The sequence below is a fragment of the Salmo salar genome, chromosome ssa12, assembly GCF_905237065.1.
Source record: "Salmo salar chromosome ssa12, Ssal_v3.1, whole genome shotgun sequence".
Lineage (NCBI taxonomy): Eukaryota > Metazoa > Chordata > Actinopteri > Salmoniformes > Salmonidae > Salmo > Salmo salar.
The window spans coordinates 20814534-20834119 of record NC_059453.1 but is presented as its reverse complement, the minus strand read 5'-3'; the positions used below and the strand labels follow the sequence as shown (position 1 = coordinate 20834119).

Here is a 19586-nt window from a genome sequence, read left to right as displayed (position 1 = left end):
CACACCAACCATCACAACGAATATAAAAAAAAAAAAAAAAAAAAAAAAAAAAAAAAAAAAAAAAAAAAAAAAAAAAAAAAAAAAAAAAAAAAAAAAAAAAAAAAAAAAAAAAAAAAAAAAAAAAAAAAAAAAAAAAAAAAAAAAAATGTAAAACTTCAAAACCGTATCACCACCGCGCCACATGGATGCCCCGTCCCCCGCCACGGCGTTGGGCGTCCCTCCTCCCGGAGTAGTCCTGAGAAGGCGCATTGGGCAGAGCAGAGGATTCTATGAGGCGACATGAATACGGCGCCACATGAGCCGCCCGCCTACGAGCAGAGCCTCAGCAACCCACATCCCCACGGCAACCCCCACCCGCACCCACGCTCCCCCAGGACTGCCCGGCACGGGGGTGGCGTGGGCCCACCACCTCCACTTGCTCCCCCTCACCCCCGACGAGTCCCAAACGGTTACCGCTCGTCTTCGCCCTCCCCGCACCGGCGAGGGCCCCCACATCAACACCCCCATCCGGGAGGACCACCCCACAGGTCCCCCCCTCATCACCGGGTCCCCCATGGAGGCCCCAGAGGCCCCCGGAAGGGCCTGCACGAACCCTACAGCGAGACGGACGAGGACGACTGGTGCTAGCACAGCGAAGGAACAGAAGAACGAGGGAGGAGAGGAAGAGAGGAAAAGGAGGGAGGAGAGGAGTCTCTCCGTCTCCCCGTCCTCTGTTCTTCGTTATGCAGACTTGAATGAAGGGTAAAGGGATGCAGAAGGGGTGAGGAAAGGAAAGGAAAGGAGGAGAGGAGAATTTGGGAGAAGTCTCTCCATCTCTCTACCTCTACACCTGAGACTCAGGCTTGGATGGAATGATGAGGGATGGAGGGATGGTTAGAGGAGAGGAGGCACAGTGTGTGGGTGTGTGAGACTCTAAACTCAGAGCAGACATGACAAAGAGAGACCGCTGTAAGGCAGAACAACGCACCTCTCCTCTTCTCCTCTGTCTCAACTACCATACCGAGAGTTCTCAGCGTGCCCAGGGGGGAGTGGACCGAGGGATGGTGGAGAGGTGCTGACGGAGGTGTGCAGAGGTGCTGACGGAGGTGTGGAGAGGGAAGAAAGAACAAAAGAATGAAAGGAAGGGAGGAGCATGTATACTAAGTTACAAGTGGCCAATGAACGGTAAATAAAGCCCCTCTCCCAGACTGTTTAGGAGATAGGTGGGTTAGTTAAGTTAAGCTAAACCTGGGTGCTCTTGCTGTTCTGTCATTCTATTCTACTAGCCTGATAAGTGTTAGGAGCTAACAGCTAAACGCTAGCTAGCTAACACTGCTCTTGGTCTAACCTAGACGGACATGTTTAAAAAAGAAAAACAATGAAAACCCATGCCAGGACCCCCTATCCTTATACACGCCAAGCTATGCCTCCAGAAAAATCTAACTTGAAGACTAAAGAACAGAAAACAAACTTTTAAAAAAAAAGAGGAGAAAAAAAGGGAGAACAACCACTTTAACTTAAACTTTCCTTAAAGGGACTAGAACCAGGAAGCTCCGCCTCTACTGCAAAAACCAGCCAATGACAGAGCTGGCTGATATTTGATGAGTTTTATCATCTCCTGTTTACTGTTACAGACTCACGAAATGCTGACGACGGACCTGGTGTGACCTCACTTCCTGTGGGTGGGGCCTAGTGTGACATCACGTCCTTTTCCGGTGGGTGGGGCCACAGGGGAGGGGCTGGGGGCAGAGTTATGGACCCTTAGGGGGCGTAGTTTGTTTGCCCCCACTATCTTCTCTCCCCCCTTCCTCTCTCCTCCATCCTGCCGAAAAAGAAAGGACAGGAAAGGAAAATGATGGGAGGAGGAGCGGAAAGAAAGAAGGGGAGGGAAAAGACGATTTCTTCAGTATTTCTTCTATCGATTACTTCTTCTTCTTCTAGTTCTTCTTCTTGGACATTGCAGCTTGGTTCTTCTGTTGCATTCGCTCAAGCCTCTGTTAATCCGTTATGATGCATGAAGGAATTTAACAACAAAAAAATACCTAGAGAGAAAATCTACTGTTGGGGATATGGGGGCATATTGGGTTTATAGAACATTTACATTTTAGATTTTGATTGAAGAAGTTCTCTTTTTCTGACTCTCTCTCTCTCTCTCTCTGACTCTGTCTATCATCATGCGTTTGTTTATTGAGTAAATGTTTGTTCTATATCACCCTAAGGATCCGATGGACAACCTTTTTTAAGTTTGATTTCCACCCAATAGGGTTTTAAAGCTACCATTTTCTTATCTTGAAAGTACTCCTATGTTCCTGAGATACTCCTAAATTTTACTAAGATACTCCTGTTGTACTAAGATATTCCTGAGTTGTTTTGAGGAATAAGTAAGAATTGAGAGAGCTATGAGGAGAGAAAACTTCAACCTCTTTAAATAATTGATTTGTATTGTTAATAATGATGATAGTCCTATAAATACTGATATCAATGTCAATGCTAAACGATGAATGATGATAGTTGTTTGCCGTAGATCTGTTGTCATGTTTTTTGGAGTTTCAATCTGCTGTGTCATCTAGTTTTCATCGTTTATTTTCCTTGGGTTCTGTTCAAACTGTTCCCAAACTGTTCCCAAACTGCTCCCAAACTGTTCCAAAACGCCTTTAACCGGGTCCGATACATGCAACACGCATAAACTTTTCAGGGAGGGGTTAGATGTCGGATTGTGATTGTGAGCAACACAGATAGAACTGTGTAGCGTTGTGTAACGCAGCTCTTTACCTCTGATAGGTCCCCCCTCAGTGGTAGACAGAGAACCGGGGCCACGTTCAGTAGCCAAATGTTGTCAAACGTTGCAGATAGAAATGTCATTAACAGAGCCGACATGGTTCTTCATTCTACGTGTAAGAGACGCATGTTTGTTCTAAATAGCATTTTTCTATCCGAGCGTTCCAAAAACATTGTGTCCTACTGAGTGCGCCCCAGTCATAGCCAAATCAACCGGCCAACCAACCAACCGTCAGACCTCCACACAGTATCTGATTTACAGCTGGCTGTGAACCATAGAGTTAGAAAGAGGACTTATATCGGGTTATATCCACCTAGAGCCCTCTTTCTACCTCTATGTTGTGAACGAGCTCCACCTCACATCCCCAAGAGCTCTCCACTAGCTGTCTAGTCTCTCTGTCTTTCTGATTCTCCATCACATGTTTAGCATTGAGCTGCTTGCTTTACCAAGCCAGAGGAGAACATTCTAGAAACATTTTAGAATCTCTAAGACGTTCTAGAAACTCTAGTCTAGACTCTAGAAACTCTAGTACATTCTAGAGCATTCTTTAGAGAGGTTAGCTAACATGATTGTATCCAGATGTTTTGGATTAAAACATATTTATTTTGCTATGATTACAATTATGTAGATTGTAACAGATATTCCCTATCATAACTCGTAAAATGATAGATACAATATAGATATATAGAGATATAAAAGTTTATATATTATAGAGAGAAAAACGTACTTTTATTTACTTCAAACACTCTAGCTACGAAGCTAGAGCTCAGAAACTCTCCATTGAAATCAGCTACACAGATTCAAATTGCACTTTGTCACTGTAGCTCCACACAATATCCCACTACAAACTCTATGCAGATCTATCCAACATTCATTTCTCCTTTACCATTATAGTGCAGAGTAGTTGTGCCATTATAAATAAATGACAATACGTAAGTGAGCGCATAGAAATGGAATGTGTAGAACAGGCCTCCCAATTCAAGTCAATGATGGCATATCTATAGATTATATTTCTATGGGTCAGATGGTGTAGTGTCAGATAGTGTATATACAACATTTTAATATAGATGGATAGAAGTATATAGATAGAGGGTATGCCCACATCGTTTTGCTTTTGCACAATCACTCACAAAATCCTTATCCTTCATAGCACATCTTTCCTTTATTTTTTACCCTCCTGCAGTGTTTTGTCCTCTCCTGCTCCCTCTATCGTTCTCCCAAGCTGTCCAATCCCATATACCACCCCTGCCCTCCGTATAGGTAGGTCCAGAGAGAGAGAGGGGGGGCCTACATATACCACCCCTGCCCTCCGTATAGGTAGGTCCAGAGAGAGAGAGAGGGGGGGCCTACATATACCACCCCTGCCCTCCGTATAGGTAGGTGCAGAGAGAGAGAGGGGGGGCCTACATATACCACCCCTGCCCTCCGTATAGGTAGGTCCAGAGAGCGAGAGGAGGGGCCTACATATACCACCCCTGCCCTCCGTATAGGTAGGTCCAGAGAGAGAGGGGGGGGCCTACATATACCACCCCTGCCCTCCATATAGGTAGGTCCAGAGAGAGAGAGGGGGGGCCTACATATACCACCCCTGCCCTCCGTATAGGTAGGTCCAGAGAGAGAGGGGGGGGGGCCTACATATACCACCCCTGCCCTCCGTATAGGTAGGTGCAGAGAGAGAGAGGAGGGGCCTACATATACCACCCCTGCCCTCCATATAGGTAGGTCCAGAGAGAGAGGGGGGCTACATATACCACCCCTGCCCTCCGTATAGGTAGGTCCAGAGAGGGGGGGGCTACATATACCACCCCTGCCCTCCGTATAGGTAGGTCCAGAGAGATAGAGGGGGGGCCTACATATACCACCCCTGTCCCTCCGTATAGGTAGGTCCAGAGAGAGAGGGGGGGTCCTACATATACCACCCCTGCCCTCCGTATAGGTAGGTCCAGAGAGAGAGGGGGGGGCCTACATATACCACCCCTGCCCTCCGTATAGGTAGGTCCAGAGAGAGAGAGGGGGGGAGCCTACATATACCACCCCTGCCCTGCGTATAGGTAGGTCCAGAGAGAGAGGGGGGGCCTACATATACCACCCCTGCCCTCCGTATAGTTAGGTCCAGAGAGAGAGGGGGGGCTACATATACCACCCCTGCCCCCCGTATAGGTAGGTCCAGAGAGAGAGAGGGGGGGCCTACATATACCACCCCTGCCCTCCGTATGGGGGGGCCTACAGAGAGAGAGGGGGGGGCTACATATACCACCCCTGCCCTCCGTATAGGTAGGTCCAGAGAGAGGGGGGGGCTACATCTACCACCCCTGCCCTCCGTATAGGTAGGTCCAGAGAGAGGGGGGGGCCTACATATACCACCCCTGCCCTCCATATAGGTAGGTCCAGAGAGAGAGAGGGGGGGCCTACATATACCACCCCTGCCCTCCGTATAGGTAGGTCCAGAGAGAGGGGGGGGGGGCCTACATATACCACCCCTGCCCTCCGTATAGGTAGGTCCAGAGAGAGAGGGGGGGCCTACATATACCACCCCTGCCCTCCGTATAGGTAGGTCCAGAGAGAGGGGGGGGCTACATATACCACCCCTGCCCTCCGTATAGGTAGGTCCAGAGAGGGGGGGGCTACATATACCACCCCTGCCCTCCGTATAGGTAGGTCCAGAGAGAGGGGGGGCTACATATACCACCCCTGCCCTCCCTATAGGTAGGTCCTGAGAGAGAGGGGGGGCTACATATACCACCCCTGCCCTCCGTATAGGTAGGTCCAGAGAGAGGGGGGGGGGCTACATATACCACCCCTGCCCTCCGTATAGGTAGGTCCAGAGAGAGAGGGGGGCCTACATATACCACCCCTGCCCTCCGTATAGGTAGGTCCAGAGAGAGAGGGGGGGCTACATATACCACCCCTGCCCTCCATATAGGTAGGTCCAGAGAGGGGGGGCCTACATATACCACCCCTGCCCTCCGTATAGGTAGGTCCAGAGAGAGAGAGGGGGGGCCTACATATACCACCCCTGCCCTCCGTATAGGTAGGTCCAGAGAGAGAGGGGGGTCCTACATATACCACCCCTGCCCTCCGTATAGGTAGGTCCAGAGAGAGAGGGGGGCCTACATATACCACCCCTGCCCTCCGTATAGGTAGGTCCAGAGAGAGAGGGGGGGCCTACATATACCACCCCTGCCCTCCTTATAGGTAGGTCCAGAGAGAGAGGTGGGGGCCTACATATACCACCCCTGCCCTCCATATAGGTAGGTCCAGAGAGAGAGGGGGGGCCTACATATACCACCCCTGCCCTCCGTATAGGTAGGTCCAGAGAGAGAGAGGGGGGCCTACATATACCACCCCTGCCCTCCGTATAGGTAGGTCCAGAGAGAGAGAGGGGGCCTACATATACCACCCCTGCCCTCCGTATAGGTAGGTCCAGAGAGAGGTGGGGGCTACATATACCACCCCTGCCCTCCGTATAGGTAGGTCCAGAGAGAGGGGGGGTCTACATATACCACCCCTGCCCTCCGTATAGGTAGGTCCAGAGAGAGAGGGGGGGCCTACATATACCACCCCTGCCCTCCATATAGGTAGGTCCAGAGAGAGAGGGGGGGCTACATATACCACCCCTGCCCTCCGTATAGGTAGGTCCAGAGAGAGGGGGGGCTACATATACCACCCCTGCCCTCCGTATAGGTAGGTCCAGAGAGGGGGGGCTACATATACCACCCCTGCCCTCCGTATAGGTAGGTCCAGAGAGAGGGGGCCTACATATACCACCCCTGCCCTCCGTATAGGTAGGTCCAGAGAGAGGGGGGGCTACATATACCACCCCTGCCCTCCGTATAGGTAGGTCCAGAGAGGGGGGGGCTACATCTACCACCCCTGCCCTCCGTATAGGTAGGTCCAGAGAGAGAGGGGCCTACATATACCACCCCTGCCGTCCGTATAGGTAGGTCCAGAGAGGGGGGGCTACATATACCACCCCTGCCCTCCGTATAGGTAGGTCCAGAGAGGGGGGGGGTCCTACATATACCACCCCTGCCCTCTGTATAGGTAGGTCCAGAGAGAGCGGGGGGCCTACATATACCACCCCTGCCCTCTGTATAGGTAGGTCCAGAGAGAGGGGGGGGGACCTACATCAGAGTGGTGTACCTACATCAGAGAGGTGTTTATCTACCCAGAAGCCCCAGTGCCTCAGTGCCTTCTGTTTTCAGAGTCACATCTACCCTTCCCAGCTTGCCCCTCACCATCCCCCTCGCCCCCTCCTGTGGTTGATCAACATCAAACACACTACGCCTTAAAGAGTCCTAGTCGCTGTCTGTGAGCAGGTAGCAGTTGGGAGCAAGGCAGTAGGGACTGGGCTTTGCTTAGTTGGTTGGAACAGTGAGTAAAGCGCAGGAAGAGAGGGGAATGGAAACTACTTTTGGGGATCTCCTTCGCCCAGTTTCACACAGTGTAGTGAGATACTGTAATTGCAGGGGCGAAAAGGCAATGATTTGTTTACTTCTCAGGTGTCTCTAGAGATAGATAGCTAGATAGATAGAATCTACACTATATAATAGGCACGCTAAGGCAGTTAGTCAGTTATATCATATAATATGATATAAATTTATAAAATCACATGAAAAAATATAGGCCTAGGGTTTGAGTTTCTGTATGGTTTGTTATCTGGCATGGGCATTTGTAATGTCTTCCCTTCTTCCCTTAACCTCCATTACAGACCACCTACCATTCATCATGAATCTGCCGCTGAAAACTACTTGCACTTGACACTGTGGGTGTCCACTTATCAGGCAGGAAACTGATTACTCCATTTCGGCTCAACAACACCAACATGCTTGTCCAGAATTGTAACTGCGGATCCAAAATGGCCGACATCGACACACAACACTGCCGTTGAATTAAAGCATGTTGTGTGGATTGTGAGCTCCAACCATTATAAAATGAATGACCATTTTAAGGGGTTTATTTTGTTTATAAAAAAAAAAATAATCCAGAAGATTTGTGAAAAGGAGGATTTACGAAGTTTCTAGTTTACTCTCAATCATTCATCCATCCTACGTTCCTATCCATTTATTTGTTGTCTTTCCTTTCTATTTCTGATGTGACTTCTTGATCGACTCATCCGTTTGTCTCTCGTTCTCTCTATCATTTTTTCCTCCTCTTTGAGACAACAGACGTCCTCCGAAAGCCAATCCAACCCCATTCACTCAATCAATCAACTGTTGTGCGTTTGTGAAATGATGTAAATGATTGGTGTGTGAGGCTAGTGTGTGTTGAAACAGAAATAAGGGCTCTCCTAACAAACTAAAGGGGTTTCATGTGCAGGTACAGTAGTGCTGACAAAAGTCATCTGTATGTATCTCAAACCATACAGTGGTGTGGTCTCCCCTTGTACAGCACTAGGTGTGTGCATGCGTGTGTGTTGGGGTCAAAGGGTTAGAGGTCAAAGGTCAGGGTGAGAGCGGGGGGGGGGCACGTTCCGCTGAGGTGAAACGTTCTGGAAAAGAACAGATAGAAATGTAATGAATAGAGCTGACACGACACCCTTTTCTGTCAGTCTGACAAGCATATCCGTTCTACTTGATGCATTTCTATCTGAATGTTTTCTGTAACATTTGCACCCTCCTGAACAGACCCCGGTTAGAAGTAGTGTCACAAGTCACATTATTTCACAAATGGCACTGGAACGTTCTTGGATCATTTTCTAGCTCCGCCTTCTTCCGCTTGCCAATACAGCCTTCATTATGATGTCATCAGCTGCCATTTTCTCATTGACCTCCACCTGCATCCCCCAGCTCATTTTGGAGTGGAGGGTCACCAACCTCATCAGGGATGGGTTTACTGGCATGACAGTGAGACATTCCCCTGTGTGTTGTGTTCGTGTGTGTTTGCTACGTTTGTGTGTGTGTGTGTGTGTGTGTGTGTGTGTGTGTGTGTGTGTGTGTGTGTGTGTGTGTGTGTGTGTGTGTGTGTGTGTGTGTGTGTGTGTGTGTGTGTGTGTGTGTGAGAGTGAGAGAGTGTGTGCGTGCGTGCATGTGTGAGAGCGTGCGTGCGTGTGAGTGAGTGCGTGCGTGCGTGCGTGAGTGCGTGTGTTCACACCTCATCTACAGTAAGTTATCTTCAGTGCCTTACACTGTACAGTAGGAACCAAATCTCCTTTGTAGATAGACAACACACACAGCACTGAATAACGCTTTCATAATGTTTCCATAACGTTTTCTCTCCAACTGTACTCTTCTCTCCATCCAGTATTGCCTCACCTCACCTACCATCCTATTCCTTCTCTCTCTGTGATCGACAAGTAAGGTCTGGAGGGAGGGCATGGGTGAATGAATAGGTGATCGTTGTGTTGGATCTGTCATCCTTCTCTTTCTCTCTCTGTACATTTGCTCTGTAAACTCTTCTTGTGTACATCTTCCATAAACTTTCTGAAACAATCAGACCATGTCCATCTATTTTCTCTTTTATCGCCGCTCAATTTATTTTTCAACATTTACATTTCAATCATTTAGTAGATGCTCTAATCCAGAGCGACATAGTGTCTACAACATCACTCCCACTCTTCAATTGTGCTTGAAGTCTCACTCAAGTAATGTCCATGTACATGTTATACCATACATGAACACAAGGTGGTGCACTCGTGCTTTTAACAGAGTGTACATTGGTCGACATAACGTAACATTCAAAGGCCTATGTGTATGTTGTCATTACATTGCTTTCGCAGGTGAACGGGTGAGTATCGTGTGTGTATGTGCGCATGTGCATGTTTGGAGGCTTCAGTGAGTGTGTGTGTGTGTGCGTGTGCGTGCGTGTGTGTGTGTGTGTGTGTGCGTGTGCGTGCGTGTGTGTGTGTGCGTGCGTGTGTGTGTGTGTGTGTGTGTGTGTGTGTGTGTATCTTTACGTGACAACACACACACAGCGACAACACCAAGATTCTTGACGACCGTGGGTTGATTCCCTAGATATGTGTGGAGCGTCTTCTACTGTCACAATGGAAACCCTCAAGGCCCGTCACTCTTCATTCCATAAAGTCTCCCAACCATCACATTATAATATCACAATACCATCAATTTGTCCCATAGACACTGATATGAGATCCGTTTTCAGTGTTAACCTCCTTATGGTGAAGCATAGGAGTGAGGTGGGGTGAATCTACAGTAGAAACCATACCATATCAGTCCAGTGCCACAGTAGAGAACCATACAGGACAGGAGTCATTTTAGGAAGCAAGAAGAGAAAATACACTACATACACTACATGGCAATTTAAGGTAAAAAGAGAAGTATTTAAATAACAGATTTGCATGTGCAATGTGCATGCCACTACGTGGGGTTAAATAAGTCAACTTCAGGAATAAAATTAAAAAATAATATAAAGAGAAAAAATAAAGTATATATATATATGTATAAATATATATAGATAGATGTTTTTAAGAGCAATGTGTTCCTTTTTCTTCTATTTTTAAAAACAAAAAACTGGAGAAAAAAACTTGGACAAAAAAAAATAGATAGAAAATCTTTAAAAAGAAGCAGAACTTTGGTGATGTAATCAAAGAATGTTTTTGTTTGCTACTTGCCAGTTATTTCACTAAAGAGGGGGAACTGCGACGGCGGGGCGGTAGACGATTTAACACTTTAAACAAAATGTTGAAACATTACATTACAACAACAAAAATGAAGAAAAGATAAATAAAAGATAAACGTGGAATGAAGGAATACATTTTTCCTTAAAGAAAAACAAAAATCCCTTGATTGAGAGTCTTGAGAGCTGCCTCATGATTCTATTTCTGATTTTACCCGTTTATTCTGGCTATGAAATCTCTTTCTCTCTCTATCTCTCTGCTATTTCTACCAGTGCATTTTGTTACTCCGAACAGAACTCTTCCTAAGGAACCTGAATAAAACCAGAGAGAATGCATTCTACCTACCCTCTGACTCCTTAATGTGTCTGTGTATAGCACACACACACATACACACACACACACACACGCACACGCACACACACAGAGAAAATGTATTCAATCTATCCTCTGTATCCTTCCTTAATCTGCGTATAGAACACACACTGAACGATTTCAACCTATATCCTCTGTTTCCTTCCCTTCTTCCTTGGTTCCTTCTTCTCCTCAAGAAATGAATGGTTTGGTTTATGGGAAGTCCAAAATACACACAAACACACCTATAGAGTATGGTACTTCCTCACATTGTGCAGCACATACACACACCCATTCAGTGAGGCTTCCCCGACCACTTTTTGCTGTGTGACTCCACAACCCCCACCCACCAACACCCTCCCTCTCTTCCTCCTTCCTCTATCCTCACATGTTATTGACATCGTCCCTCCTTTCCTCCCCCTCTCCCTCTATCATCCTGTAATGTCCTTCCTGCTCTCCTGTCCTTTTTCTCCCCCTTTCCAGTCTACCCCCTCCCTTCCTCCTACGTAGGCGCTCGTTGGACAATTACCTCAGTGTACACTCACACACACAGCACAGCACAGCACAGCACAGCACAGCACAGCGGGGGAAGCCATGAGTGATGTCACATAGTCATAGAACATAAAGTATTCACAGCTTTGTCCACTCAATTTTTCTCTCTTATCTTCTAGGTAATTTACTCTCTCTTTCACATACTCGCAATCTCTCCTGTCAATAAATCGATCTCTTCTCCCCCTGCCTCTCTCTCTACCCTCTCTCTCTCTCTCATACTGTACGTGCACACACACATTCAGAATATCTCCCTCTATCAATAAATCTCTCCCTCTCAAATTCAAAATAAAAAAAGGTGCTATCTAGAACCTAAAATGGTTCTTCGGCTGTCCCCATAGGAGAACCCTTTGAAGAACCCTGGTTGGTTCCAGGTAGAAACCTTTTGGGGTTCTAGATAGAACCTTTTTTACTTTGAATATGAGATGGAGAAAGAGAGCGAGATTTCTTGATAGAGGGAGAGATTCTAAATGTGTGTGTGCATGTATATGAGAATGAATGAGAAGAGAGAGAGAGAGAGAGAGAGAGAGAGAGAGAGAGACAGAGGGGGAGAAGATATTTATTGATAGGAGAGACTGCGAGTGAGGATGTGAAGACAGGGTTCTACCTGGAACCAAAAAAGGCTACCCTATGGAGGACAGCCGAATAACCCTTTTGGAACTGTTTTTCTAAGAGGGTGGCATGAACGACACACACACACACACACACACACACACACACACACACACACACACACACACACACACACACACACACACACATCTCCCTTCCCCCTCCCAGTCCCACAGTTCCAGATGTGTTGAGTGTTTCTGCCCTGCAGCAGTCGAGTCTTAAAATACACTCCACCTACGCATTCCACCACTGCGCCCCCCGCCTCTACGCATCACTTCCTGTTTCTCTCACTCTTCCCGCTCTGCTCCTCCCAACTGCCTGCCTCATCTACATCACACATAATCACCACACAAAGAACATATCATATACACACACTCACATGAACTCATACACCCTGCACAGTCACTCACACACACACACAGTCACAGTCAGTCACTGTGCAAACTGTTGGGATTCATACATACTCATAGACTTACTCACATAAACACACATTCTGTCTCTATCTGTCACATATGTGCGCACACTGTCACCACTGTACAAAGAAGACAACACAGTCAGCACGGCAAACACACAAACTCACATACTGTTACTATATCATAGTCATATTAACTCACATACTGTTACTATATCATAGTCATATTAACTCACATACTGTTACTATATCATAGTCACAAACGCACATACTGTTACTATATCATAGTCACATAAACTCACATACTGTTACTATATCATAGTCACATAAACTCACATACTGTTACTATATCATAGTCATATAAACTCACATACTGTTACTATATCATAGTCATATAAACTCACATACTGTTACTATATCATAGTCACAAACTCACATACTGTTACTATATCATAGTCATATTAACTCACATACTGTTACTATATCATAGTCATATTAACTCACATACTGTTACTATATCATAGTCGCATAAACTCACATACTGTTACTATATCATAGTCATATAAACTCACATACTGTTACTATATCATAGTCATATTAACTCACATACTGTTACTATATCATAGTCATATAAACTCACATACTGTTACTATATCATAGTCATATTAACTCACATACTGTTACTATATCATAGTCATATTAACTCACATACTGTTACTATATCATAGTCATATTAACTCACATACTGTTACTATATCATAGTCACATAAACTCACATACTGTTACTATATCATAGTCACATAAACTCACATACTGTTACTATATCATAGTCATATAAACTCACATACTGTTACTATATCATAGTCATATAAACTCACATACTGTTACTATATCATAGTCGCATAAACTCACATACTGTTACTATATCATAGTCATATTAACTCACATACTGTTACTATATCATAGTCACATAAACTCACATACTGTTACTATATCATAGTCATATAAACTCACATACTGTTACTATATCATAGTCATATTAACTCACATACTGTTACTATATCATAGTCATATAAACTCACATACTGTTACTATATCATAGTCGCATAAACTCACATACTGTTACTATATCATAGTCATATAAACTCACATACTGTTACTATATCATAGTCATATTAACTCACATACTGTTACTATATCATAGTCATATTAACTCACATACTGTTACTATATCATAGTCATATAAACTCACATACTGTTACTATATCATAGTCATATAAACTCACATACTGTTACTATATCATAGTCATATAAACTCACATACTGTTACTATATCATAGTCGCATAAACTCACATACTGTTACTATATCATAGTCATATTAACTCACATACTGTTACTATATCATAGTCATATTAACTCACATACTGTTACTATATCATAGTCATATAAACTCACATACTGTTACTATATCATAGTCATATAAACTCACATACTGTTACTATATCATAGTCATATAAACTCACATACTGTTACTATATCATAGTCATATAAACTCACACTGACAGTCATCAGGGTGCTAAGAAGAGGAATGGTGAGTGGTAAAGTAATCATGACACGCACACACACACACACACACACACACACACACACACACACACACACGATCCTTATACACTGAGTGTACAAAACATTAAGAACACCTTCCTAATATTGAGTTGCACTCCCTTTTGCCCTCCGAACAGCCTCAATTCGTCAGGGCATGGACTCTACAAGGTGTCAAATGCTTTCCACAGGGATGCTGGCCCATGTTGACTCCAATGCTTCCCACAGTTGTGTCAAGTTGACTGGATGTCCTTTGGGTGCTGGGCCATTCTTGAAAGACACGGGAAACTGTTGAGCGGCAGGTAGCCTAGCGTTTAGAGCGTTGGGCCGGTAACCGAAAGGTCACTGGTTTGAATCCCCAAGACGAATAGGTTAAAAATCTGTCTGTTCCCTTGAGCAAGGCCCCTAACCCTAACTGCTCCTGTAAGTCACTCTGGATAAGAGCATCTGCTAAATTAATAAAATGTTCAGTGTGAAAAACCAAGCTGTGTTGCAGTTCTTGACACACTCCAGCCTGGCACCTACTACCATACCCTGTTCAAAGGCACTTCAATCTCTTGTCTTGCTTGTTCAACCTCTGAATGGCACACATACACAATCCATGTATCAATTGTCTCAAGGCTTGAAAATCCTTCTTCAACCTGTCTCCTCCCCTTCATCTGCACTGATTGAAGTGGATTTAACAAGTGACATCAATAAGGGATCATAGCTTTCACCTGGATTCACCTGGTCAGTCTGTCATGGAAAGAGCAGGTGTTCTTAATGTTTTGTACGCTCGGTGTATATCACAGCATGCATAATCTTTTTACATTATCCATGAAAAGAAGGGCAGGGTGGGCGGTGTAATACTGATGCACATCACATCCTGATGCGTACATCATCCCCTCCCTCACCCCAGAGATGAGACCACGCGTCACTGCAGATCTTAATTTAGCCGTCGGCTGGCTGGGAGATAAAACACGTCACTGTCCATGCCTCTCTGTAGTATTACAACTGTACTTCACATCATAGTGTACATCTGAAATGACACCATATTCCCTATATAGTCCAACACATGCTGATGTGTCTACAGTAGGCTTACATATTGTATAAGGATTTCAACCCATCCGTCATGGTAGTAAGGCCTACTGATCTATAGAGATAAATAGGACATAGGCTCTAAAGAGTGCATTTTGTCAATGCACTGCGAGTTAGTTGGTCTTGATGAATGATGATTCAGGGCTGTTGCACAATTTAGAGCCCTTGAGCAAACCAAATGAACAGCTCCAGCTATTTATGTCTTACATAACTCCCATTCAACCTCATGGAACTGTCAATTAAGGTTATGAGAGGAAGTGAATCAGAATTATGTCACAATCCACCGGATATTGGTGTGTGTGTGTGTGTGTGTGTGTGTGTGTGTGTGTGTGTGTGTGTGTGTGTGTGTGTGTGTGTGTGTGTGTGTGTGTGTGTGTGTGTGTGTGTGTGTGTGTGGCAGCTGCTCTACCTACTCTTATTATAACCATTTGAGCCTGAGGAGTACTGCCTAATGCGGACCTGGACCACATATTGGGAAATATCTGTGTGGTTCTGTGTTATCTATCAGCTAACTCTATTTGCCCTAGATAAATGAGACCTGTCTGTGTGCAAGCTTTTCAATACTATTAGATGAGAGAGAAATAGAAAACCAGATCAACAACTAAATACATTTTTAGAATGTTTATTACAAACTCTGATAAAGATTTGAGGTCATAGTAAAAAAATATATATATATATATATAAAAATAGCTTATTTCACAGTTCATACAACATTTCATGTAGGCTACTTCTCTGTAGTTATTATCACATTTGCATTGTCAGTGCAGTATATTGAACAGGTGAGACTGGTGACATTACTAAACATTGTTTATATGTTACATATGCCATTTGACAATGTGACACTGTATGTTGAACACCATTTCAGTACAGTTTCTGGCACAATCCCATTCATAGTCATTGATCAAAGTCCAGTGGGTGAATGTGTTCCCTCCCCAGCAGAGTGGGTTATTTCCCGGTGTCTCTGTGTGTTGACTGTTGACACGTCAACTTTAAACATATGTTATCAGTGTCGTGCTGTATGAGTCATCCCTCCACGAGCTATGCGTCAGGAACTAACTGCCCTGGAGCTTTTCCACTGAAACACTTTTTCTGTCTGAGTTTCACCACTTCCTCAAACTTTCCAAACACAGTCACTGAGATCTGCTCGAGTCTGGTCTCGTTCTAGTTTGTGAATTGCTCTTGTTCTCTCTCTGTTTCTTCTTTCTCTTGTTCTCGTCGAGCCACGGCTGAGACCCAGTTCTAGGATGGAGCCTAACCTGGTCGCCGTGAGGCCGGAGACATCGCACCCTGGCCCCGATAATCCCATTGTCCCGCGGGCTCGCCAATGTAGGTCAACTTCCTCATGACCCGTCCAGTCCTTTAAACCTGGATTTAAACCGGCCTCTCCACCGGTTACCGGAGGTTAAGATCAGTTAGATCATAGCCTACCAACAACAAAGCTCCATTCAGAGCCGTTCTCACAGTTCAGAATGCTGCAATGGCCCGGTTTGAGTTTAGGGACAGGGTGGTGAAAGCGTCCCCGGCGCGGCAGCAGGTCCTTCGGCCGGTTCTAGGCACCCTCTCCTCCCCCAGCTCCAGTGAAAGTCTTGCCCTCTTGCTGGGGAGGAAATCGGGCGCGACGGACGCCTTCCCCCGGCGTTTCCTGGAATGCCTGTCTGGGCTCACAGGGCTCCGGTTCTCTTTGTCCTCTACTGTCTCCTTCCCAATAAATGTCCTGGTCTTGCATGCGCCCTGAGCGGCCTCAGAGTCACTAGACATGGGCTCCTGGATAGTTGGGGTCAGCGGCGACTCAGGCTCTGGCTCGACCTGTGACACCTCCACCTCGACTTGTTCCCCGCTGGCAGTAGTATCCATCGCATTCTCCTCTGGTGTGACCGGGACCAGGTGTGCGGTTCCCAGCTCCTCTCTCTCCTTGGCCAGGCAGGCGGAGTGGTACAGGTCCCGGGCGGAGCGCATGACCACGGAGAGCAGCAGGCTCCGGTGTAGCCTCATACCTCCTCGCTGTGCTCGGGAGGCGTACAGTTTACTAATGGACACTGCCATGATCCGTTTGGCTTCAGCGCTCACGTCCATAGTTCCTCTTATTGGTAGATAACCGTAAATTACGCACTGTTCGGTTAACGCTTGGAACAATAACTCAGAGCGTCAAGCTTTAGAATACTAGTCGATACTATTCATACAATAGTATTCTATCTATAAATGAATTTGTACTTGTGTGTTGAGTTCTTCCCTGGTTTACAACTGTCACCAGCTGGTGTACAACAAGATAATGAGAAGTCCAGAGTAACAGGGCGGTGTTATATTTCCACTCTGACGTAATGAGGTTCGGGCTGCTTCATTCCTCCTTGGTGACAGGATAAACACGCCCTGCCCAGACCTTCCTGCTCAAGCTCGGTTTCCTGCAGTAGATACCATATGGCTGTCTTCCTTACAGCATTACATGTATGTAACCTAGGCTACCTCCTATTGTTGTAACCGGTTATAAGTAAGCGTTTCCCGGTATAGTCTACACCTGTTGTTTTCGGCGTGTGTGACAAATAACATTTGATTCGATGTTTTACCTGTGTTGTTGGAAACGCAGAGATCAATATGCTGTTTGGGATTTCAAGAAACTGTAATTCTAGTAAATTCATTGTAATAATAATATACTAGACTACCTGTTGTTTGAAACACAGCTAGCCTATGTCATCACCAATATGCTGCGTGAGACTTCAAGCAACTCAAAAATCAAAGTAAATAACATAACCTGTCAATTCATATAGAATACGATTTTATTGTAGTCAATTTATATGAAGCTGACATAAAATAGAATTGAATAGAATTGAATAGACTTCATTAATTGTTGTCAGACCAGCAACATAAAAACAGATAGTGATCCCACAGTAGAAAACAACACCATGAAATGTCCCTAATAGTCCAAACATATTGCTCTGTTCCCGTTTAGAGGACTATTGTGGTGTTGTTGTTTTCTATCAAACCCTGCAATATGTATCAAGGTTCAGTTACACTATAATTAGCAATTCTCAGAAGTCTGTGGGTGGTAAAATATGTAGCTTTCTCCGTGTTTCCAGGGGGTTTCTTTTCTTCTTTTTTTCTCTCCCTCTCTATATTTTTTCTATCCAACGTCACCCTCAAACATCCATATATGGCCCATCCGCCCTGGCTGTGAGTTCCCCAGGGGCGCGCAGTGGAAAAGCCATGACGTGAACGCGCAGCCACGTAACCACAGCGCACAGCGGCACTTCCCCCATCTAGCCCCAGCGTTTATCAACGCACAGCGGCAGCATCGCAGCCGATCGTCATCGCCACAGCTTCCAAATATGGAATTGTCACCGGTACAACAGCACAGCGCCAGTACCTTGCGCGTCGGGCTGGTTGCTTGCAGATGTACTTGGTTTAATAGGAAGAGGCACGATTGAGGTTAAACAGCAGCTGTCAGTCTAGTTTCTAGAGCTGCGATAAGAGGTCATAACGTCTATAAATAGAACTCGGGGGAAATCTGTGACTCAGTAAACTCCAATCTATTAATTGTTCTCTAACTGTTGACTGTCTGTGTGACTTCCTTTGTTCGCCTATTGCTTTCATTCTTCTAATTGGATTGAAGTACTAATGTGGGCTGTGTGGGATAGTCTCATGCCCTTCTGAACAGTGATACGACTCACTGTACACTTAATAGAATTACACATCTCTATGGCACACAGATTCTATTATACTCAGAGGTGAAAATGGAAAAAAGTAACTCTGGGAACCCACCAATGTAGCCTAGTAAAATCCTTGAATGCACCTGAAAAAGCTCATTTCACATGTTAGAATGGTTTCGCTCCCAGACCTGGTTCGGGTTTCCCCCACCTCTGATTGTAGGTAGGCCTGTAGATGTGTAATAATATATTATAGACATAGTCTGTTCCACTAAAGACTTGTTCTAACTTGTCATTCCCCAAAACAAAACATCTTGATCATCCAATGAGTCAGTCAGTGTTCATGTCAAGTGATCATTTCTCCATTGGACTTGGATCCAGCAAGGTGCCAGCCCAGATGTGTGTGTGTGTGTGTGTGCATGTGTTTGTGTGTCTTGTGGACTTGGATCCAGCAAGGTGCCAGTCCAGAAGACCAAGAATAAACATTTGTCGGAATAACCATTTAACTGTGTCAAGATTTCCATCCCACTGCATGTAAAAATAGTCTGCCATGTGTGCGTTGTGAATGGCACCCTATTCCCTATAGTGCACTACTATTGGTCCCGATCAAAAGTAGTGCACTATATAGGGAATAGGGCGCAATTTGAGACAAAGACTTTTATTGTTTTCCGGCCTTAGTGCATTCCATCCACTGAGTGAGTGATGGCTTATGTTTGACGTGCAATGTGTGTGCGTGTGTGTGACGTTTGAGATCTGTGAATTTTCACAGTGTAAAAGGGGAGGAAAGGGGAGGAGGGGGGAGAAAAGGAGTAAACAGGACAGAGACAGAGACAGAAAAGAAGGGAGGGAACAGGGTGTGGGAAAGGAAGAGAAAATATAATGGACAGGGCAAAGGGGAAGGGGAGGAGTCAGAACAGAGGGCAAAGGGGAAGGGGAGGAGACAGAACGGAGGGTATGAGAGACAGACCCTGAGGAAAGGGAGGGATAGGTAGAGAGAGAGAAAGAGAGAG

The 19586-nt window shown here is 45.3% G+C and overlaps 1 protein-coding gene and 1 long non-coding RNA gene across 2 annotated transcripts; one reads left to right on the top strand and one right to left on the bottom strand.

Annotated features, from left to right (window-relative positions):
• The first annotated feature begins 294 nt into the window (after nt 1–294).
• On the top strand, nt 295–10674 carry LOC123725453 (uncharacterized). The gene is made up of 2 exons (XR_006757922.1): nt 295–4661; nt 5696–10674. It is a non-coding gene; the product is annotated as an uncharacterized lncRNA (long non-coding RNA).
• Nucleotides 10675–15544: 4870 nt separating this feature from the next.
• ier2 (immediate early response 2) lies at nt 15545–17194 on the bottom strand. Its single transcript, NM_001140121.1, is given in 1 exon segment — nt 15545–17194. A coding segment is annotated over 1 exon segment (609 nt). The 5' UTR covers nt 17012–17194; the 3' UTR covers nt 15545–16402.
• Nucleotides 17195–19586: the final 2392 nt, after the last annotated feature.